The 24,670-nt window shown below is 41.0% G+C and overlaps 1 protein-coding gene across 2 annotated transcripts in view; it reads left to right on the forward strand.

The window, feature by feature from the left end:
• The first annotated feature begins 2,272 nt into the window (after nucleotides 1–2,272).
• Nucleotides 2,273–24,670, forward strand: part of ETV4 (ETS variant transcription factor 4) — an 80,929-nt gene continuing 58,531 nt past the window's right edge. Inside the window, exons 1-4 of one of the 2 annotated variants that reach the window (XM_073608224.1) lie at nucleotides 2,273–2,404; nucleotides 2,779–2,868; nucleotides 2,977–3,067; nucleotides 4,299–4,346. In XM_073608224.1, coding sequence (XP_073464325.1) covers nucleotides 2,812–2,868; nucleotides 2,977–3,067; nucleotides 4,299–4,346 — 196 coding nt within the window. In that variant the 5' untranslated portion in view covers nucleotides 2,273–2,404; nucleotides 2,779–2,811. Of the gene's footprint in view, nucleotides 2,495–2,778; nucleotides 2,869–2,976; nucleotides 3,068–4,298; nucleotides 4,347–24,670 lie in introns of both variants that reach the window. The other variant, XM_073608223.1, reaches the window with a different exon arrangement.

Here is a 24,670-nt window from a genome sequence, read left to right on the forward strand (position 1 = left end):
GGGGGTAGGTGCCCTGTCCCTCAGTGGGGTGTACTTTGTAGAGGGGGGTAGGTGGTGGTAGGTACCCTGTCCCTCAGTGGGGTGTACTTTGTAGAGGGGGTAGGTGGTGTGGTGGTAGGTGCTCTGTCCCTCAGTGGGGTGTACTTTGTAGAGGGGGTAGGTGGTGTGGTGGTAGGTGCTCTGTCCCTCAGTGGGGTGTACTTTGTAGAGGGGGTAGGTGCTCTGTCCCTCAGTGGGGTGTACTTTGTAGAGGGGGTAGGTGCCCTGTCCCTCAGTGGGGTGTACTTTGTAGAGGGGGTAGGTGGTGGTGGTAGGTGCCCTGTCCCTCAGTGGGGTGTACTTTGTAGAGGGGGGTAGGTGGTGGTGGTAGGTGCCCTGTCCCTCAGTGGGGTGTACTTTGTAGAGGGGGTAGGTGGTGGTGGTAGGTGCTCTGTCCCTCAGTGGGGTGTACTTTGTAGAGGGGGTAGGTGCCCTGTCCCTCAGTGGGGTGTACTTTGTAGAGGGGGTAGGTGGTGGTGGTAGGTGCTCTGTCCCTCAGTGGGGTGTACTTTGTAGAGGGGGTAGGTGCCCTGTCCCTCAGTGGGGTGTACTTTGTAGAGGGGGTAGGTGCCCTGTCCCTCAGTGGGGTGTACTTTGTAGAGGGGGTAGGTGGTGGTAGGTACCCTGTCCCTCAGTGGGGTGTACTTTGTAGAGGGGGGTATGTGGTGTGGTGGTAGGTGCTCTGTCCCTCAGTGGGGTGTACTTTGTAGAGGGGGGTAGGTGGTGTGGTGGTAGGTGCTCTGTCCCTCAGTGGGGTGTACTTTGTAGAGGGGGTAGGTGGTGGTGGTAGGTGCTCTGTCCCTCAGTGGGGTGTACTTTGTAGAGGGGGTAGGTGCCCTGTCCCTCAGTGGGGTGTACTTTGTAGAGGGGGGTAGGTGGTGGTAGGTACCCTGTCCCTCAGTGGGGTGTACTTTGTAGAGGGGGGTAGGTGGTGTGGTGGTAGGTGCTCTGTCCCTCAGTGGGGTGTACTTTGTAGAGGGGGGTAGGTGGTGTGGTGGTAGGTGCTCTGTCCCTCAGTGGGGTGTACTTTGTAGAGGGGGTAGGTGGTGTGGTGGTAGGTGCTCTGTCCCTCAGTGGGGTGTACTTTGTAGAGGGGGTAGGTGCCCTGTCCCTCAGTGGGGTGTACTTTGTAGAGGGGGTAGGTGGTGTGGTGGTAGGTGCTCTGTCCCTCAGTGGGGTGTACTTTGTAGAGGGGGGTAGGTGGTGTGGTGGTAGGTGCTCTGTCCCTCAGTGGGGTGTACTTTGTAGAGGGGGTAGGTGGTGTGGTGGTAGGTGCTCTGTCCCTCAGTGGGGTGTACTTTGTAGAGGGGGGTAGGTGGTGGTGGTAGGTGCCCTGTCCCTCAGTGGGGTGTACTTTGTAGAGGGGGGTAGGTGGTGGTGGTAGGTGCCCTGTCCCTCAGTGGGGTGTACTTTGTAGAGGGGGTAGGTGCTCTGTCCCTCAGTGGGGTGTACTTTGTAGAGGGGGTAGGTGGTGGTGGTAGGTGCTCTGTCCCTCAGTGGGGTGTACTTTGTAGAGGGGGTAGGTGCCCTGTCCCTCAGTGGGGTGTACTTTGTAGAGGGGGTAGGTGCCCTGTCCCTCAGTGGGGTGTACTTTGTAGAGGGGGTAGGTGCCCTGTCCCTCAGTGGGGTGTACTTTGTAGAGGGGGTAGGTGGTGGTAGGTACCCTGTCCCTCAGTGGGGTGTACTTTGTAGAGGGGGGTAGGTGGTGGTAGGTACCCTGTCCCTCAGTGGGGTGTACTTTGTAGAGGGGGGTAGGTGGTGGTAGGTACCCTGTCCCTCAGTGGGGTGTACTTTGTAGAGGGGGGTAGGTGGTGGTAGGTACCCTGTCCCTCAGTGGGGTGTACTTTGTAGAGGGGGTAGGTGGTGGTAGGTACCCTGTCCCTCAGTGGGGTGTACTTTGTAGAGGGGGGTAGGTGGTGGTAGGTACCCTGTCCCTCAGTGGGGTGTACTTTGTAGAGGGGGGTAGGTGGTGGTAGGTACCCTGTCCCTCAGTGGGGTGTACTTTGCTTGTCTCCCATGTGTGAAGTTGTGCAGAGAGCCGTGTCTGTGTCCTCCTCCCCCCTCCTCTCTCCTCTCCTCTCCCTCTTCCCCTCCTCCTCCATGAATGAAGTCCGCTCTGTTCTCTCCTCGGATTTATGAATGGGTGCCAGACTTCTCAATGAAACCTTGTCCAGCCCCGCCCCTGATTGGCCGCCGTGCCCTCCCCTCCTCCTTCCGCTGGCGGGGCGTGGTCGGAGCTCCCCCATTGGACGGGACGGCTCAGCCTGGCTTTCATTCACAAAAAAGTCAATGAAACAAAAGGGAGAGAAGGGGGAAATGTGAGAGCATGAGAGAGGAGAGCCTCCAATCACAGCGAGAAAAACAAGTCAGTCTGACCCGGGGGCTCCCCCTCCTCCTCCTCCTCCGCCCTCCCCGGGAATATCACTCCGCTCTCACAGCGCACATACCCGCCGAGGTGAGGGGACTCCGGTACCGGGGACGGGGGGAGGGGGCCGTACAACTACCACATGTCTCCGGGGAGTCTCCCCTCTGCTGCTGCATTACATGCAACTAACTTTCCACAACTTGCAGCAACTCCTCCTCACCTGGGACATACTGAGTGCTGGAGCCTTCAACCCCCCCCTCCTCCTCCTCCTCTCCCCTCCCCTCCCCCCACCCCTCTGCATTTTTCTCAATGGGCCTCATTATGTATGCATGTTTGTCTTCTCCATTCATCTCCCCCCTTTCCTGTCCTTACAGACCAGTCCTCCATGACAACACACACATAACCAAATGGAGCATAGGATGAGAGGATACCTGGACCAGCAAGTGCCCTACACCCTGACTAATGTGAGTCCTCCTAGTATGCTGCACCTCCATCCCTCCTCTCCTTCCACATCACCCTCTCCTCACCACTACTTCTTTTATACTCACATTTCTACTTCAATCTTTTCTTAGAATCCTCAGAGACATGGAGACGTAGACAGATACTACATAGGAGGCAAGAGGAAATTCATGGACGCAGATCTACCGCCGCAAGAATCCGAAGGTAATGCACTAACCACCCACCCACTATCCTCCTACCTACCCACACAAGGATACAGGGGCTAACATATGTCTTGTGTGTATGTATCAAGAAAAAAGAGATGGATAGATATTCATGATTTTTTATCAGGTGTGTCTATCTATCTATCTATCTATCTATCTATCTATCTATCTATCTATCTATCTCACATAATTTTAAATTTATTTTTTGGGCACTACAGCAATGTGAGCATATGTATTTTATTTTTGTAGAATCTTGTATTTGATCTATTTAGGTGTTTTTTTTGTTTGAGAACATGCATGGTAGCGAATGTGCTGTCCACCCTCCTAGACATTGGATGTATGATAGACAACAATGTTTATGGTGTTTTTATAGATTCACACTCTAACATGAAGAAAATAAGTGTGTGTATATATATTTTATTTTTTTTTTTTTTCATGCTTTATGGAAGTCTATTTGAGAACCACAGCTAGGAATATACCTGTAATCCTGTCTGGTCACAAAGTATTAAAAATGTAATTCCTCACAACTAGAATTGTGTGTGTGTATTATAAAAAAACTATATGTACACACACAACTTCTATTAAACCAAAAATACAATTCCCTTCTTGCTAGAAGTGGATGCTGCTCTGCATTGAAAATGGTCCTTTTTGAATATGAATTTACTTTTTTCTAGTTTTTTATTTTACTAGAGCAAGCCTAGAAGGGGCCATATACATATAGTAAAAAACAGATCAGTTTGTAGCAATACACACCGTGGACTGGACCTTGGTTGGTTACAGTGAAGGATCCTGAATGGGGTGCATTGATTTTAGTTCCCACATTGGATTTCACAGCTACACCTGCACAGTGAATTATTCTTCTATTCATTGCTGTTCAGGGGATGCGAAGTGACACAGGATTTGTAGACTTCTATAAAAGTGACATTTTGTTTGCCCATAAGAGCTGGTTGACATTTGCAGGATGTTGCCCTCCTCTGTAGTAGTTACTGGTGCTATTTTGCTTGTCCTTTCTACACACTCATAGCTGGTTGCAGGATGCTGGCTACCTGTGTAGTTATTACTAATGATATTTTGCTTGCCCATAGAGTTGTACACGTTCTGAGCTGGTTGCAGCCTACCTACCTCCTGTAGTAATTCCAAATGTACAAATGAGACCTACAAAATGCATTGATAAAATAAATCTGTAGTCTTTGAGTAATGGGCTATAGATTCACAGTCTTCTCTTCTTTCAGATCTCTTCCAGGATTTAAGCCAATTCCAGGAAGCCTGGTTAACGGAAGGTAAGCTTTAACCCCCAATTATTCCCCCACTACCACCCCAAGCACTCTATGGTCGGCACATCTGTATCTATTTCTCCTCTCTCTCTCTATTTATTTTAGCCCTTTCCACAGATGAGCAATATTTTTCTTTTCTGCCAACATTTTGCGACTTGTTTAACTTGGGGATTATGAATAAAACAATTGTGCTGTGTATTTGCTTATGAAAAAGATCTGGCACTGGGCCCACTCCCCTCCCCAATACTTTTTTAAAGTTTGTCTTCCTTCGTGCATCAATGTTTAGCAGCTACCTTCTAGTTATGAAAGTTGTGTAGATATTACTATGTCTATCTTGGAGCATTGTGATCTTTTTGAATGCAGTTTTTATGTTTTATCTTATTTTTTTTAATTTCCCCTAACATTAGTTTGAAAGGGAAGTCAATTCCTTGGAGCCTAATTAGCTGTAAGCAAATGGCATGTTAGATGTAGTTTTGTGCAGTCTGTAAGGTTATTTTCTTGCTGGCTTGAGAGGAATTATCATTTATTCATATAGCACTAACCCATCCTGCAACACTGCAAAAACTGCAGTACTTGGTAATGGCTGGAAGTCCTGTTTTTAAAGCTCTTCCAATCCAGAAAGGTTAAGAAGTGCTGGGGGGAAGTGTTCTGATACAGATGGCTACTGTTTTTCATGAATTTGATGCATTTGTTATGCGGGGGGTTGCTGGTAAACGGTTATCAAACGCCTGGGAGTGGTCCCATTAATGTATAGTAGATTTTTTCATGACTAAAGTGTGCAGCAAAAGCTTTGCAAGATGACTTCCAATGCTTCATGTTGACACACGATGCATTTTTTCAAGCTTGTTGATGGTGCATATCTGGCTATAATCGCACACAATAACATATGGTATACATTAACACAGGAAATGACCAAAAGGGGTTCCGTGCCCATTGCACATCTAGTTCATTGCTATTGGAAGATGGGTTGTGTTTTGTTCTTTGTGTTATTGGTCACCTCCCGTGTTTTTAATGTTTTTAACTTCATTTATTTTTCCCCAAGATTTTAGTCTTATGTAAATCGTCTGCTTGCTTTGCCTATTGCATAATTACTGCTGTGGCTAATTCTAAAGTGTTCTTCTCTTGGTCAGTGTAGGGTTTTTTAATTTTGTTTTTTTCATGGATTTATTTAATTGATTTTCTATGAAATGTAATGGTTTTTGAACAGTGTTTTTGAAGATTAAAAAATGTGCACTATTAAGGCGACATGCTGTACTCTGGTATTCAGCAAGGCCTTGGTTTAGTTTGTATGTTTTGACTTATGCATATTTGAAATATTTGACTCCATTTTGACTTCCGAGTTCTACTATTGAATAGGATGTTTTTATCTTCATAGAGATTTAGTTTATTGTTGTGCCCTTCTGTTCAGTGTCATGCAATGCATATACAGGAATAGCCATCTGAGCGAGGTCAGGTGGACGTGTAGTTAAAAGTAGAGGCTGCTTACCTTAGAGGGGAAAATTATGAGGTTCTTGTTCAAATATTCTGTAATTGCAAAATTATTTGTATGTAAACCAAAAATCTATTTTTAGTATGTTTGACATCATGCCTCACTGTATATAGATTTCTTAAGCTGATGGCATTAGGATGCTGCCTAGCAAATAAGCAGCAGCATTGGCAATCTGCAGTGCCTGCTCTGGGGGAACGTAAGGAGAACGACGTGTATCCTGATGTACGGAGGGAACCTTGATGGGGACCCTTTTGTAATTGGGGGGGTTCTGGTGTAAGGGTAAACCCTAATGGGGATCCTGAAGCAAGGGGAGCTCTGATGGGGGATTTTTTTTTCCTCCTGAATTTTTGGAAAATATACATTGTGACCCTCATGTTGAAAAGTTTAGAGACCCCTGATTTGGCTGTTTGGGCTTCCTATCAGGTCTGTGTTTTCCACTTGCAGGCAGCCCAGCTGTAAACTGAAGGAATGCACAAGGCAGACTGACAATGGTGCTGCTCCCTGCAAGGCAGCAGCTTAGTGTTGTCAGCCTGAACAGGAAGTGATGTTACTTTGCAACCGTAAAAATGATTTCCTTAACGCAAACCTTCCCCCTAAAATGCAATTTTGCCTTCACTGACACAACCCCTCTCGACCCTTGCTCACATATGGACATTCATTTTATTTTTATTTAATTTTTTTTTTTGTAATGCAAGGCAGCATTTCTTTCTTCTCCTAGGTAAGCATTTTGGATTTTGTGCATATGCAGATGTGCCACAGGTCTCTGGGTCCCAACAGAGCCCTGTGGCACATCTTTTGTATGCACAGGTTTTTTTTTAGCATAACTGCATATGTGCAAAAAATGGCTGTTGCAGAATTTCCAAAACTTTACTCTGTGCATGCGCAGAAATCTCCTGATTTGTGCCGAAGCACTCTGCAAGTACCCAAAGGTCGGGGGAAAAGCCCTTTGACACATCTGCACATGTGTCCTAATAACAATGGTGACATGGGGGGGGATGGAGCCAAACGAATGGGGACTTGAGTTCCACTTAATTAAGGAAAATGGTGGTGCATGATGCCAAATGCACAAAAAAAAAAAAAAAAAAATTGATTCAGGAATTGCATAGTTTTTAAGGAATCCAAATATACTATGGAGAAGAACTTTGCATTGAGGCTGGCTTCACTCCTATGCTTTTTATTTTTTTTTCACTGTGAATTTTCTTGAATGAGATGTGAGAGAAGCCTGTCCTTTCCCAGTTGTAGCTAGGCCAAGAGGGTGGGTCTCCATTCCCATGCATTTGCAGCACATGAAAAACGCACGCTACATGCTCTCCAATTGACTTCCACAATGCACACAGTCCCCCCTCCGGTCTGTGAGTGATTCATCCTCCATTTGTACTGATGACCACTGTTATCGAAAAGTGGGAGGAAAAAAAAACACACTAATTTTGGTTTGTCACAGAACAGTAATAGAGAGGAAATCTTCCAATGGGTGCCCTAGTTTCAGTGATCTTGGTGACGAAGGAATCCCTTACTTTCAAGGGAAGAGGGTTTTTCTCGCATCCTTTTTTTTGCTGTGGAACAGGAAGTGAAGGGAATCTGCCCAATGGGACACAAGTGACAAAAGAATGGACAACCTTCCCTTACTCTAACCAAACTATTGGGGGGGGGAGATACCTTTTTCAGTTTAAAATGATTGTAAAGTGCTATATAGTGGTATGTATTTTTGGGTCTGGTGGGTGTGTGTGGGGGTTTTTTTTTTTTTTTTTGTTTTTTTGTTTTTTACCATTTGAAGACCCGGCCTTTTTCTGACACTTGTTGCTTACAAGTTAAAATAAGTATTTTTTTGCTTGAAAATGAATTAGAATCCCCAACAGACACCCTAGAGAATAAACTGGTGTCATTGCAATATTTTCTGGCACACTGTATTTACGCAGCGGTCTTTCAAACGCAATTTTTGGGGTTAAAAAAAGTCAAACAAAATCGTAAAGTTAGCCCAATTTTTTATTTATTTTTTTATAATGTGAAAGATGTTAAAATAGCGAACACATGGAATGGTGACAAACTACGGTACTTAATCTCCTAAGTGATGCTTTACTTTTTTTTTTTTTTTTTTTTTTTTACCAGTTTAGAGTTCTAGTGCGAGAATTAGTGCTCTTACTCTAACGATCGTGGCGATGCCTCAATGTGGTTTAAACACTGTTTACATTTGCGGCCGTGACTTGCGTATGCAAGTCTTTTGGACGCCTTTTATTACTGTCACAAGGGATGTAAACATCCCTTGTGACCACAATAATCAGGTGTCAGGTATTTTTTTGGAGGGATCTGGGGTCTTTAAGACCCCCAAATCCCCCCTGTGCAATTAAAAGCAGGAAATTACATCACTTTCAGGGTTTCTAGACCTGAGACCCGCTCAAACCTGATTCCGGCTTTGGGCAGCCGATGGACGTGCCGGCTGCTCGGATAAGATAGTCTGGGCAGAGAGGGGGGACGACTTCCTCTCCCGCTGCTTGTGATAACGGTTGCACGGCTAATTGGCTGCATTGATGGCTATCATAAAGTCAACTGTCTAAAAAAAAAAAAAAAAAAAAAAAAAGTACCGGGATGATGTCTGCAGCTGCAGGCATCACCCCCGTACAACCACGTGAAGCAAAATGGCATACAGGTATGTGATTTTGCAGCAAGTGGTTAAGAGTGGTCCCTTACCACCTCTTCTGGAGCCTGCTCCTCGTTCCTCTGAATGCCCCTCAGTAAGCCACGTGTTAAGGGGGCACTCGTGTGGGCACGCTTCCGAGCCAGGCTCCATAGATGCACATAGTGCCACTAAGCCACACCCCTCCGCTCCCTACCTACAGGAGTTTGGCTGGCAGGAGCCAATATCTTCCACTGCAGCCACTGCAGAGCGGGACTGCGCTGGATTGGTGAGAGGAACCAGGTAAGTGTTTTGGGGGAGGGCGTGGACAAGTAGTGGGAGTGTGGGGTGTGTTTTTGTCTTATGTAGAAAATGCATTAAGTAAAAATACACTCGCTTTAGAACCAGTTTAAGTTGGCATTGCTCTCAACTGTTTTCTCTATAGAACATGTGCCACGTAGCTGTACATTCTGTAGTCAAGCACTGCAGTATAACACAAACTGTGAAATTTAATTTTATCAGCCTTATTGGAATACTTTATTTTCCTACTAATCTATAGCTGGGCACGAGACTCCTATCAGCTCTGCACAGATTACAAAGTCCAAACAGGCATGTATGGAAAGAAAACGCAAAGAGAATATACTGAGCGGAGAGAAAAAGCTATGGAGAGGGACTGAATAATATGGATAGTTCAGAGGTCAGGCTGGTGAAATGGACAGTGCAGGGGTCAGGCTGGTGGAATAGGCACAGAAGTAGATTGGAGAGGTCTTGGAGGGAGAAGGGTTGATGGGCATAGCCAGGTTGTGTCTATTAGCTGTATACAATGCTTGCACATGCTACAGTCCTTATCAGTGTCCTTAATTACTGAGTGACCATGTCAGACACAAACTGCAGGCAAGAGATGGTTATGAAAAAAAAAATTAAATTCCCCCATAACATATGCTTTTCGGTGTGCATAAAGCTAAACCTTTGTTTTGCAAGAACTTATTCAATAAAGCCAGCAACTGTTGAGCAATAAAGTGTGGTCAGAGCTTTGTTAGGTGAAACATAATGTATACAATGCTGCAGCCAGGAATATGTAGTTTACAACAAGCATATGCAGTGCATCAATCAAGAATGCAGGGCTTAGGTCTATGTAATGCATGGTATAGCTTGCAGTGTAATGTCAACAATAATGCCCTCATAAGACCCATTTCACACTGGGGCATTTTTCAGGCACTTTTGGGCTAAAAATAGCACCTGAAAAAACGCCTCCCCTGCAGCCCCAGTGTGAGAGGCGGTGTGCTTTCACACTGGGTGGTGTGCTTGCAGGACGTTAGAAAAAGTCCTGCAAGCAGCATCTTAAGGGCGGTGGAGAAGCGGTGTATACACCGCTCCTGCCTATTGTAATGAATGAGCACCGCTGACTAAGCACCCGCAAAGCGCTTTGGCAGATGCGCTTTTCCAGCACTATTAACACTTATCTCGGCTGTTAGCGGACGAAAAGTGCAGCTAAACCTAGCAGCGCTTTACCGCTGACACCTGGTGTGGCTCAGTGTGAAAGGGCTCTAAATGTTTGGTCAGTGGTGTCTATTCCCCCTAAGTGGTCAGTGTTGTGTGTTTGTGGCCCCCATCACTACAGGACACAGTGACATTGGGATCAGTGAGGAGGACTATAAGGTGCAGTGGGAAACCAGATACTTGACCGACCAATACTTTCAAAACAGAGGAGTGTTTGGCATTGGTTGAGAGCAAAATTGATGCAGGCAGCTGGACGGGTAATTATACACTGTTCTTTTACAAGCAGGACTTTAATGTTACGGAGTACTGCTCAGTGGTGTGTGTGTGTTTGTTTTTTTTTTTTTTTTTTTCTGGCTGTAGCTTATACTAGAGGGGTTTCCACTTACCAAAAGTACCCCAAGCCTGATTCTGTTGCTACATTGGAATGGTAACAGAGGGATCTCAATGAAAATAAAGGTTTTTTTTTTGTTTTGTTTTTTTTTTTTTTTTTTGTTTTTTTTTTGTTTTTTTTTTGAGGAATTTATTTAGATACTTTAGAAGTTGGTGGAAGAGTGGAGAGTTGGGTATAGATTATTCATTACAGGTTCTTGTATAGCGATGTCAATTTATGCAGTACTTTACACCTAATATTGTACATTCACATCAGTCCCTGCCCTCAAGGCCCCAACTCATATTCATAAATTATACTAGGACCAATTTAGACAGGAGCCAATGTATCTACCAGCATGTCTTTGGAGTGTGGGAGGAAACCGGAGTACATGAAGGAAACCCACACGGAGAACATACACTCCAGGCAGGTAGTGCTGTGGTTGGGGTTCGACGTAATAATAGAAGTGTGGAGAATTCAGGTAGAGGTATTAAGTTGGTGGTAAGGGTGAAGAGTGCATGTAGCGATATGAAGTTCTAGTAAGAGTGGAGAGTTCAGGTTGCGACATTCAAAGTTATAGTGGAAGACAAGAGCCCTGCTTGCGATATTGGAAATTATAGTGGAAGAGTAGAGCGTTCAAGCAGAGATATTAGAAGTGGTTGTGGTGCAGGTTTTTAGGGGTTCAAAGGAGCATTTAAGGAAGCGACCTAATGCCGCCTCACCTCTCAAACACCCTCTGAAGTACAATCCAAGCAGGGGGGCTAACACAGATGTAAACTTATTAGATTGTAAGCTCTTCTGAGCAGGGCCCTCTTAATTTTCTTGTATTTTATTGTATTATAACTGTATTGTCTCCCTCTTATATTGTAAAGCGCTGCGTAAACTGTTGGCGCTATATAAATCCTGAATAATAATAATAAAAAAAAACTATCCCTTAGGGCAATTGTTCCAGTGACAGCTATCTAACTGGCAGATTTACCCCCACCTCCTGTTCTGGTGACCACTGGAAAATCTGTCTGTCTTTTTCACTTTGTTCCTGTGGCAAAAGACAGAACAAGTCGAGTGAAACCCCCCCCCCCCCACTGTACTGACAAGTTTCCCTAGGTTTTTTTTTTTTGTTTTTTGTTTTTTTAAATCTGACATTTTATTTATACTGTTGTTTTTACTAGTTTTCATTTTATTTCTTTTTACGCATAAAGGCAGTTGGGAGACATATTGACCAGTAGCTATCATTAACATAATAATTATCTAATATCTAAAATATATCTTTTAATGGTTTCATCCTCCTCAGTAACGTTTCACCTACAGTTTTGTAAATTCTTCAACATAGCTAAGAAGGAAATCTTTGCTGTCTAGTGATTTATGGTACTGCTACAAATTTTGAAACCTTTTATTTAAAAATTTGATGACAGCAGATCAGCTGTTAGAAGTGAGAATGTAATTTGGCCAAGATTAATTTTGTTTAATGGAAGAATACTCCATATCACTAGAGGACTGGTTGCAGTTAGGTGCCAGATTTCTATATTTTGTCAAGCTTCAGAGTTGACTGAATCAATAATGCATCCATGTTGCAAAAAAAGATGTATTTCCCATTTTCTTTTTATAATAAAAATTATTTCTATATCATTGTGAAAATGCATGGCTTGGCCTTAATAGGTCTGTGTGAAAGTAATTGGTGTGTTGTTTTCACCACATTGCATTTTTTTGAAGAACCTCATACAGTAGACTTGATTGGAACAATGGCAGTGAACACACTGAAGGTTGGTGTGAATTTCCTATATAGGAGACTATGTATTTTCTGACTTCAGGGCATATTACTTTCAGTGCAAAATCCAGAACAATGCATCTAGTGGGAACAAGCCCTAAGAATTATCTTGAGGATTGAGAGTTCAAGGTTTATTCATGCAGTTGTATTTTCGTACATGCACAACAGACTTTTACAAGTTTTCCTGGTTGTGTTGCTTATACCTGCTACGACGTGCTTGGTAGTCATTTCAAGAATAGTAAAATCCAATTGTGGTACAATCATGTTCTTTCTTTTTGTCAGATGTCTTTAGTACACTTGGCAGCCATTTTTTTTCTGTGGTAAAATAAACCTAAAAACACTTTTTTTTCTTTTTTTTTTTTTTTTTTTTTCCCCCCATTTCCTTACATTAATGATGTTACTGTTGTGATATAAATCATGTGTTCTAAAATGGGTAGTGTCTGGTGAACTGATAGTTACCACAGTGCATGCATACTTTTATGGGATTCCCCTTGATTACCGACACTTAATATCTAGAAAGAATACAAGGATGGCATACGTTAAATGAGCATTAAATGTGTTGTGTTGTAAGGGGATTTTGAGAATGATGCCATAGGAGTCGGCCAGCCAGAAACAGAGAAACCAGGGAAAAAGCTATTTAAAAATCATAGCAGCCAGAACTTTGTAGCTGAACGTTTATGCTGTAGTGCTCCAATTTGTCCGTTTTACTGCATTAACAGTTTTTCCAGAATCCCATAATGCTCTGCTTTCCAAATGCTCCAAAAAAGATCATGAAGAGGTTAAGTAGACTAATGAACATGGGAATTGCAGTTTAACAATTGGATCACAGAAATGAGGGTGCCCATACTGTTGCTTGGCTATTGTACAGGCAGACATTGGACTGTCATTTCCAATGCAGGTGAGCATACAAGTCTCTGCACTACTTGCAATGATGGATATATTAAGACCCGGGATTGCCACTTTAAGTCTGTAAACATTGAAATGTGAGCATTCTGTGTCTTTCTTCAAGGATCCTTCTCTTTTACCACTTGTAACTGGAGCCATGCTTTTTAATATCGGAATAGCAAAGTCAATCAGAACCCCGGTATCCATTTGGTTTGATATCACGGGTAGGTCTATTATATCTGTTGCTTCTGACCTCACACTGGTTTAGATTTATGGTGGCAAAATTTAACACTTGGTTTTCATTGTAGAATAGATCGAACTGTAGACTTGGTTGTAGCATGTTTTGGGTGCTGATATTTGTTTTGGTTGTGGCCATACTCCTGGATTACATTTATGACAATTTGTAATATTTGCAACATTCTGCAGTATTTCATTGGCTTATCTTCAGAATAGGTAAGCAAGTCATCTGAGCAAATGGAATTATTGCCCCTGAGAATAATTGAGCTATATGGCTGTGGTTAGGCTCTTGGCTAATACCATCATATGTTTAACTGATCAGTTTTGAAGCCATAAACTGTATAGTGTCCATCCGTGTGTGGTGGGTTTTTTATTTTTTATTTTTTTTTTCCTCATGCATTTTTCCTAATGTCTCTCCTTTTTTAGAGCTAAAGATAGCCCTTTCAAACCATACTTTGAACATTTTTAGTGTAAAAAAAAAAAAAAAAAATCAATGTATTGAATGAAAAGTTTTAAAATGACTTTGTGAATTACCTTAACCCCATGCAAAGTGCCATGCATTTATTGTAGGTTCTTTCAACCTTGAAACACTTAAATATAACTTGCAGGATTTTGCAGTTCTACTGTTTTTGTATAATTTCACCTGTATCATACATATAGCACGATTCTGAAATGTATCTAGTGGTTTAATCATTGAAGTTTCTTCTTTTCATCTATCTCTGATAGTAACAAGTCGTTCTTTCTTCCCGAGTCAAGGCTGAAAGACTTGTTATAATGAATGTAATTGTCTAGCTCCGATTGTCCTTTACATGATTTGTTCATTGCTTACGCTGGGATTGTGTTACCACTGAGTACTTTAGATTTGATTTCTGAAATGCCTAACTTGACTATCACGAATTAAGCCATTTTGGATATTTGGTAATAGGAAAGTATTGACCCATTTTAAAGGAATCGGGTGTGAAATAATTTAAAAGGTGTGTTTTCTGCTTTGCAATGCTGGATTTAAGTGACTTGCTTTCTAAAATCTAAAAATGACCAGTTTTGTAAAAGTGTTTGTCAGTCTTGGGTTTGGTGCAATATGTTTTAAATTGTGCTATTCTTCTCCATATTAATAAGGCTATGTCATGAAAATCTTTATAGATCACTATAACTGCAGTCAATGAATGATTTGGTGTCCAGTTTACCAGCAATTTACAGTCATCCAACACAACAGGATATTTGAAAAATACTTTCTCTTCTCTCCGTAGAAAAAAGTGTATATACAATATACTTTTTCTAAAAAAAAAAAAAAAAAAAAAAAAAAAAAATAGTTAAACTTTAGCTTTTTGGTTTAGAAGACATCAACAGATTGAAACCAGGAGTGGAAGGAGTGGATGCAGGTTGCTAGTTACACATTTTGTCTTTCAGTAATTTAAGACTCGGTTGTAAACCGTCTTGATAAGTATTATAGGGTCTACAATAGTTTTAAACATTTGGTGTCTAATTGAAGCCTTTGATGTTCCAGTTCAGAAAATCTTCATCTCAGAAGTGTTTGTAGAGATATGGGAAGTGGCAAAGCTTGAGATTGTACTGTTGATTTAGGAGCGCTCTTATCTGCCTGGAAATCTGCATTACCCTTGCTGACATAGGAGGCACGTGATCTGTTATGAAATTGCTGGGATACCAATTTATAACAAATAACACATTTGCAGCTGTGTAGGGATCAAGGTGAACTGTACAAGAACACATTACTGCTTAGGTTTTATCAAAGGTTGTGTTTTTTTTTTTTTTTTTCCATTTGTTTTTGCTAACCAGTGCAACAACCAAACTTCATGATCTCTTCAAGCTGCCTTGGCAGATCTTCATGTATTCTGGCTTATGCCTCTTTCTAAAGTTCATTTTAAGGGATAGAAAACCAACACAAATGTAAAAGCAATTGTGAAGGAGTTATACAAGACCCAAGGAATGAACCCAATGGGTCCCAAATATGTGCATCTTTTTATAACTCATGTTGCAATAAAGAGTATTTAGTCTTTTTGCAAAATATTAATTTGAAGCACTGTGGCCTTGTTCGTTCCGTGTCCATTGAGTTTTTCAGTACACCACCACCAATTGTTTTCTATATGCCATGTTCACACCATAAACATTCGCAGGTATGCAGAAAAATGCAGCTCAAGTGACATGGTGTGAATAAGCCCTAAATGTTTAAAATCTTCGAACTTGGTTTTCTGTTTTTGTTTTTTTTTGTTTTTTTGCAACGACTTCGACCCATTGATACAGTTATTGTACATTAGAGAATCACAGGCTATTTGGGGACCAACCAATCCAAATTTACCCATTGAACTGAGCAGGCAGCTTTTATATAAGCACAATTCTGTTTTCGATCAGATTAGGCATTCTACAGGTGGACACTATAGCAAATCTTGTGCCACAAAGGCTTTGATACAGTAATGGAAATTTATTAAAGTGAATTTAATTAGTTTTTGTGTGGACGGGTCAGAACCTCTCTTTATTGCTGCCTGTATCCCCAAGGGGAGATTTTTTTTTTTCTCTGTATCCTTGAGACTATTGTCACTGGGACTGAAAGTGAGGAGAAAAATATAAAAATTGAGAAGAATTTTGTACTGTAGCCAAAATATTGAGGGCGGGGGGATGTTTTTGGATTTAGATATGCTTTAAATAAATACTTGTCATTGTTCCTTCTCTTTAAAATGTATCAACTGCTGTCCTGAACCCTTTTGGTTGGGCCTTCAGCCTGAACAAGGGCTTGAGCAAACTAGGGCTCTAGTGGAGGTCTTAACAGGAAGAACTAGGTGATGAACGTACAATAGCAGGCTTACCCTTTAGGCCTAGAAGTGGTGTTTCCTTTGATGTGCTAATAAACGTGCTTACTCAGCCTTACTTCCTTAACGGCACCACTGCTATCATCATTGAAGCTAATCATGAATTTGATATGGCTAGTAGTGAAAGTAGACAAAAGTAACTGTTGTCTGTTGATCCGTGTAATACATTTATTTGGATACCTGTTTGCAGAAATGGTTAAAATGCAGGATAAGTTATCTAGGTAATGGTAACATAACTACTTTTTAGGAATAGTAATTTTTGAAGGCATAAACCACACATAGTATAACATAGTGGGACTCCAGGGTATTAATCTAGAATTCTCTTCAATGCAACTGCTAAGATGGTATCAAAATGCTGAGTACAGCAATAATACAAGGGAGTTATAGGTTCCTACATCTCATTCCTATTCAAAATAATTTGATACAATTTTTTTAACGGTTGTATCGACTATGATCTATATTTGTACCCTGAAAATCTCACCATGGTAAAATGTGCGTGTGTTGTGTAATAAAGATGTTATCTATATGATAAATTGTCCCATACAACTTTTTCCTTTTTTTAATGCAATCATTTTGGAGGTATTACAAACTTGAGTCTCTCATTCACATATATATTATTTATTGGAATCTTTCATTCTCAAAGGTTTCCAGGCACAATCCATTAACCTGAAGATTTCATACTGCTTTTAAATACATGGTCAGATAACCCAAATGCACACTTTTTATTCTTGTGATATAGGCAGAGAAAGCACAGCGACACTTGCATCTTCTTTTTGGGGCAGTTGCTGATAATATCCAACATGTCTATTTTTTTTCAGCTAGGGGTGTCTGGTGCAGTCAGCTGGTGCCCATAGACCTGGGGATCAGGCAAAATCTAAAATTAAACAGACAACCTACTTTTGCGTATCTCCCATGGATAAGTACTAATGGTCGACTTTAGGCATGTCAGATCAGTATTTTTTGGGCTGTAGGTAGCTCCTACTCCTTAGCAGGCCTTAGTAAGAATGTCAATTTGGACGTTCTCAATTTTGGCAAAAAAAATAAATTTGCTCATGTACTTTTCAAACTCTGTGCCTTAGGAAAGGTTTTCAGGTCCATTTATCTGGAATAAAATGTTGAAAGTTGCAACTGTTGATAAAAAAAAAAATAATAATAATAATAATTACAGCCAAAAGTGGTCTTTTCTGAAGAAAAATAGGTGTGGACCTCTGTAGACGTAAGGTAGCCCCTAAAAGAAGAAATCCAGTTGGTTCACCCTGTCACATGAGTCTGTTTTTCCTACTCCAAATGGTGGTGTTTAATGAAAATCAAGTGCTGTTTAGCCAGATTTTGGAACTGTGGTTGGGGAATTCCTTGATAAGGTGTCTGTATTTCAGAATAGAGTACAGAAACTTTCTTTCCTATGCCATTTGTTTTTTTTATGAAAAGAAATCTAAAATAGAAATGGCTACATGTTTGTGGTTACCTGCTGGCAGCAGCCATAGCTCTGTATTCTGAGTTCTGCCTCTTTTTATGTAATTATACTTTGGCACAGGCAGTCTAGGATCCTCGGATTGCATCATCCTGCCTCCAAAACAAGGAATGTTTTCACAACGCAAAGCACTCTCTCCTGTTTCAGAAAATGCTGAAAAGGCTTTTTCTAGAAATCTGCATAAGGGACAGTTCCTTCCTTTTCTGAGTAAAGCCTAAAGAAAACTTATGGGGGCAGCCATCTAGTGACTGTAGTACTTCTCGTGTAAACATGGGTAGCCCACCTATATGTACATATGTAAAAGACCCAGATCGGCAGCTTTTGCTTCTGCACAGGAATAGGCAGAGGCAGACGTATTTATTTTATTTAACCACTGTGTGTGTGTGTGTGTGTGTTTAATGTTCACCTGTTTCTGGAGATGTTTATAGGGAATGCATGTGTTGGTTTACACTTGTGGACACTTGGGGTATGTAATTTATCCGAGTGTACAAATACCTGGTGTACAGATCTAAAATTTGAAGTTTAAAAAAAACAAAAAAAAAAAACATTGTTTTAATAATTGAGATTTCTAGTTCAACTTGGCAGGGTTCATCAAGTACATGCTAAAAAATGTTATGGCTGCATTGCAGTTTTATGACTAGAATGAACTATTGCACTTTTTCCAGTTAAGGCAATTTAATGTTTGTATTACCAGAGTCCTTTTTGTAGGCACTCTGTGAGTTGCAGACTCCTGGCCCCTGCACTCTGTGGCAAATAGTGTGTGTGTGTGTGTTTGGGGACACAGACAACCTTAAACCTGAAAGGGGGTCTTACCCTGTAGCACTCTATTCAAATCAGTTTGTCAATATTTAATGGGTTAATGTTGAATACCTTTTGTGCATTGCAGTTATGACTAGACTAGAGACCCCCTTTATTTATTCTTGGGGTGATCCATTGTTAAAACTCTACAGCAGCTGAAACATTTGTAATCAGAATCCTTTGTATGCATTGAGCTGTGTATACTTGTGCCCTGCACTGTTACTTCTAACCGCTACACCCTTTGTACAGTGGGCCTGTAAATTACTTTTATTCCTGTCTACTGCACTAAAACACAAACCTCCAATAACCTGAAAAGGGGTCTTACCCCTCACCACTATACAATTTTTCGTTTTTCAAGATTCATTGGGTTGATAAAAAAAACACACCTTTCTGTGCATTGCAGTTATGATTTAAAGTGAGGTGATGCGTTTTATTTATTCGGTCAAGGTGATTTATTGTTTAACTGTATAGTGGTGAAGTGTGTATTTACTCCCAGAGCCCTTTGTAGGCACATGGCTTAAAGTCCTGCGTTTTTAGTGCCACCCTAGCTGGGCGGCAGCCCTGTTTCCAGCGTTCTGGTTCCAGCGTACTCTGAAAGCACTGCAGGTGCTCTTATTTTAATACGCTTTCTGAGGACCTTACCAGACGTTTATTCTTCAGTTTCCTATTTGGAAACATTGCAGTAATGGAAGTTTTTCAGGCAGGATTGCCTTGTTTATACTGCTTTTACTTGTTAAAAATGCACATCCAACATCAGCAGTTATAAGAAACAGGACATATTAAGCTGTAGTTAATAGTAGAAGGGTTTTTGGCTTTTGCCTATGGAAAAACAAAGCATGTTAAGTAACTTTCTGCTCCCTAATGACTCAATCTGTACATGATCTATGATTCTTTCCTTGTGCCTTTTTATGAGCTCTCTGACAGGCTGAAGTTGGATTATCTTGGATAACTCCTCTATTGGGGTGTTGGGAGTCTGCTGGTAAATTTATTGAATGTGAAACCAGAATCTAGTATCTTGGGGAGTAAATAGAATATACTGAAGGTAGGTCTCTGTCTATTGGTGTACTGCTGTGTAATGTGGTGTGTGTATTTTCTTATTTTTTTGATTGGTGGCTCTCAACACAGTGCTGGTTTGCTGATCGTTATGCATTGTGTCGTCGCCCCCCCCCCCCCCCCCCCCCAAAAAAAAAAATGGAGTACTGCGTTCAGATCTGTATTAAAACCCAAAAATGCAGTACTCGTAGAGGATGACTTTTTTTTTTTTTTGTGCTCTTATTTCATGAGGCTGTGTTCACATATATGCGGGAGGGTGTGTAAATTGCACCCATTCCCGCACCAGCATGCAGCTGCACAACAGGGGGTGCCATTAACTCTTAATGGCACCCCCACACACTGAAAAATGCGATGCAAAAGCACCATGCAAGTTCCATACAGCCTTTTTTTTTTAAAAAAGCTGCAGGGATCTATTTCCTGCAGAAGATTCAGGCACAGAAGCCTATTTAAATGTCATATCTGCTAGTGAGCTGGTTGTTGTTTCCAGGCAGGAATTGCTACTGTTGAGAGAAATGTTTAGTTTTAGGCTGCAATCACACCTGAGCATTTTCAGCTCCTAAAACGCCAGAAAAAACATCCAACAAGCAAAATCCCATTCACGGCCCCTGAGCGTTTTTGTCACCTGAAGCTCAAAGTACATAAGCTTCTTTTTGGGTAGATTGAAGCATTTTTCTGATTTTATTTTGTATTTATTTATTTATTTATTTATTTTTTTACATTGCTGACCTTTTTGACCTGTGCAAAATCGTGGTAGAAACGCTTGGCTTTCTGCCTGAAAACGAAACACTTAGGTGTGTGTGTTTTTGTTTTTTTTAAAAACACATGCAATAATATACATTGCCGTGTGTGTGTGGGTTTTTGTTTTTTTTGTTTTTTCTTTTCTTGGTATGGATAATTTACAAATATGGTGGCATTGTAATAGTGCATGGAAATGTACACTTCTCAAAAGCATTAGAACGGTGGGGTTTATTTACCAAAACGGTAGGTTAAAAAAAAAAGTCAGACATTCGGCCTGTGTGTATGTTGGTCTGTCCGACAGAAGCCGGGTGGCTGGAAAACCAGCATCCGACCGACTCAGCCAATGGCAGAGAGCGCTGATCGGATTGCTCTGGCAAGGGGGTTCGTACAGCGGCTCCCGACCAGAGCTGACCGTTTTATTTAAATAAAAAACAAAGTGCTGGAGAGTGCAAAATTAGGCTCACTTCTGCATAGAAACCAATCATCAGCTTCCAGGTTTTATTGCCAAAGTTTAATTAAAAAAGCTGAGGTTACAGGCTTGTTTCTATGCAGAAGTGAGCCTGATTTTGCGCACTCCCGCTTTAGTAAATTAAACCCCACTCTGCTTGCCTTTTGCTCTGTACTTTTAAAGTGGTTGTAAACCCTTCTATAATACCCATTGAAGTGACTTGGCCTCAGGTGATACAAGGAGATGAGAAAAATCCTCTTACGTGAGTTGTATCTGTTTATCTGCAGTCTTTTCTTCTCTACATCCACTGAAAGTGCTGAATTATAAAACTTGTGTGAGCGTTCAGAATAAAGGCGGCGGAGAGCTAAAGTTTTACTCTGCAGAGCTCGGTGAGGAGAGCTCTGATAGCTGATTGGAGGGAAGGGACATCCCCCTTTACACAGGAAAAGAGCTGAGGCTGTCAATCAGCTGAAGCTCCCTCCCGTGTCAACTTTTTTCTCTTGGTGTCAGGAAAAGTTGTGAGAAGTGACTCATGCTGCTAGAGATACGAAGCGGCAGACAAGTCACCAAGGCCGGCCGTAGACACAGAACAAGTTTCGCTTTTTTTTTTTTTTTTTTTCTCCCCCCATATCATTGTCTTCTCCCAGTGGGGGAGCTGCTAGCAATAATTGCAGGTAAAACACTGCATGTTGGTTGTACCCAAGTTGATCGAACAACTTGGTACATTCAGTCTGCCCATACAAAGGTTTGAACAGTGTATGGCCTGCCTTAGTGCTCTTAAGACCAGCACAAACTATAGAGGGATTTGCTTTGTTCATATTTCATGTCTGAGGTTTACAACCACTTAAATTAAATGACCAGATTTGACATTGAAAAATCATACTGAGCTAAGTAATCTTAGTTGAGGTGTTGCAAACTTGCTGGAGAATCTGGTGTAGACGATCAATTTTGCGAGCTGGTTTTTAGTGCAGACAGGTCTTCATTTAGCACACAGGATGATTACACGCTAAAAGATAACTGATCCCTTTTCAAGTGTAAATGATCAGGAGGAACTACCAATTAGAACAATAGTCATTTCAATAAATACTTGGTGAATATTTGATCAATCTGCACAAATTCTCTATGGATTGTCATCTACTACAGACACGCAGTTGTAAGTCTGTGATGATTCACTGATCATTAATATAAGAAGACTTTCTTTTCTAGCTCAAACAGTTAAGACGCAACTTGTATCCTATTTCTCAATGACCATTGTTGTTTTTTGTTTTTTTTATATATATATATATATATATATATATATATATATATATATATATATATATATATATATATATATATATATATATATATATATATATATATATATATATATATATATATATATATTATAACAAAAGAAAAACTGGAAGTTCCACAAGTGCAGGTTAATAGCCTGGGGGGTTGCAGGTTGTATCGGTCTGTTTTGTAAGCATTGAAATCCATGTTGGTGCACAGTGGTCGGATCAGGTCAGGGCACAATGGAAATGCATCCAAATTTCCATGTGACTAGATAAAGGAAAGGCCATTTCCTACATACAAATGGAATATCTGTGTTAGGAAGTGGGAATCACTGGGGTGACTGTGGGGGGTCACTCTACCGAACAATAACCAGGTATTTTTTCCTTTTAAGGTTTGCTGCAGGTGACCTCTTTTGTGTTTCACTCGCCCTCCTGTTAAATGTTCCAATCTGGCAAATAATTGATCTGTTGGTTACATTTTTTAGGTATATTTACTTTTTCTAGGAGTGTGAATATAACCCCCTACCCATACTAGGGAAAATAGGTTCATTCTATAGTGGTTTCCTTTCTTGTATAAGAGAGGTATGGACTCCAGAGAGAGATTTCATTTTGCCCCTGTACAAATCATTAGTAAGACCTCATCTGGAATATGCAGTTCAGTTTTGGACATCAAAAAGGATATCGGGGGAACTGGAGAAAGTGCAGAGAAGGGCAACCAAACTGATAAGAGGCATGGAGGAGCTCAGCTATGAGGAACTGAATTTATTCTCTTGAGAGGAGGGGATTAAGGGGGGATATGATTCACATGTACAAATATATAAGGGGTCCATATAGTGAACTTGGTGTTTCAGTTATTCACTTTACGGTCAACACAGAGGTCAAGGGGGCAATCTTTACATCTGGGGGAAAAGATTTCATCTCCAAATACAGAAAGGTTTCTTTGCAGTAAGAGCTGTGAGAATGTGGAATAGACTCCCTCCAGAGGTGGTTCTGGCCAGCTCAGTAGATTGCTTTAAGGCCCCTTTCACACTGGGGCGAGAGGTGTGTCGGCGGTAAAGCTCCGTTAATTTTAACGGCGCTTTACCATCGTTTTAGCAGCGGTATTCGGCCGCTAGCGGTGTGGTTTTATCCCCCCGCTAGCGGCTGAGAAAGGGTTGAAAGAAAAACCACAAAGTGCCTCAGCAGAGGCACTTTGCCGGCAGTATAGCCGCAGTGCCCCATTGATTTCAATGGGCAGGAGCGTATACACCGCTCCTTCACTGCTCCAAAGATGCTGTTAGCAGGACTTTTTTTCAGCGTCCTGCTGGCGCACCGATCCAGTGTGAAAGCCCTGAGGCTTTCATACTGGAGACACAGCAGCGGCTGTTTCAGGTCCGTTTGCAGGCGCTATTTTTAGCGCAATAGCGCCTGCAAAACGACCCAGTGTGAAAGGGGTCTAAGAGAGGCCTGGGTTCTTTCCTAAATGAATATAACTGGGTACTAACATTTTATAGGTAAAATTGATCCAGGGAAAATCCGATTGCCTCCATGGGATCAGGAAGGATTTTTTTTCCCCTGCTCTAGCAAATTGGATATTGATTTTCTGTTTGTTTTTTGTTTTTTTATGGTTGAACTAGATGGACTTGTCCTTTTTTTTTTTTTTTTTCCAACCTGACTAATGTAAGTGGTGGTGGCAGCTTTTACTTTTTTTGCTCACTTCCTGTTATGCCATTCTGCATGCCACATAAATACCCAATACTGTTCATTTGGAACAAGTGACCCTCCTCATGCCTCCCCCGCAATGCAATACATTAGCGGCCAGTGTCAATTTTTACATCAAATTTTGTTTTAGTCAGTATTTTGACTAAAATGCCATTTTAATTTTAGTCATCTGAATTTTTATCATATTTTAGTCCACTAACATCGTCGGTACATTTTAGTCTACTAAAATCTAATGGGTTTATAGTTAAATTGTAATGCATTAAGGCCTCATGCACACTGGACGTTTTTACAGTTGCTATTTTTGGCTTCAGGCTTTTTTTTTTTTTTTTTTTTTCCTGCAGCCAGTAGACTCCCCAGCGTGTTATCCTTTGTGTCTATGCACACATAGGCTTTTTTCAGCTTTCCCCCTAGAACTAGTGGGTCTGAAAAGGAGTTTTTCAGCTGTAAAATTCTAATGCTGAAAAATGTGGCTATTCCGTGTTTGAGCGTTGTTTGAGCCATAAGCTTTTGTGGTGGTATAGTTTTAGCTCAAAAGCGTTCATAAAAATCACATTTTTAACCCTTTCATGACTAAGCCTATTTTTGACATTTGGTGTTTACAAGTTAAAATCTGTATTTTTTGCTAGAAAATTACTTAGGACCCCCAAATATTATATATATATATATATATATATATATATATATATATATATATATATATATATATATATATATATATATATATATATATATATATATATATATATATATATATATATATATATATATATTTTTTAGCAGAGAATCTAGAGAATAAAATGGTGATTGTTGCAATATTTTTTTATCACACGGTATCTGTGCAGCGGTGTTTTAAATGCAACTTTTTGGGAAAAGGGACACTTTCATGAATTTTAAAAAAACCAAACAGTAAAGTTAGCCCAATTTTTTTTGTATAATGTGAAGGATGTTACGCCACGTAAATAGATACCAAACATGTCACGCTTTATAATTGCATGCACTCCTGGAATGGCAACAAACTACGGTACCTAAAAATCTCCATAGGCGACGCTTTCAATTTTTTTTTTTTTTTTATGGTTACCAGGTTAGAGTTACAGAGGAGGTCTAGTGCTAGAATTATTGCTCTCGCTCTGCTGATCGCGGCGATTTATTTTTATATTTATAAATTGTG

The sequence above is a fragment of the Aquarana catesbeiana genome, linkage group LG12, assembly GCF_042186555.1.
Source record: "Aquarana catesbeiana isolate 2022-GZ linkage group LG12, ASM4218655v1, whole genome shotgun sequence".
NCBI lineage: Eukaryota > Metazoa > Chordata > Amphibia > Anura > Ranidae > Aquarana > Aquarana catesbeiana.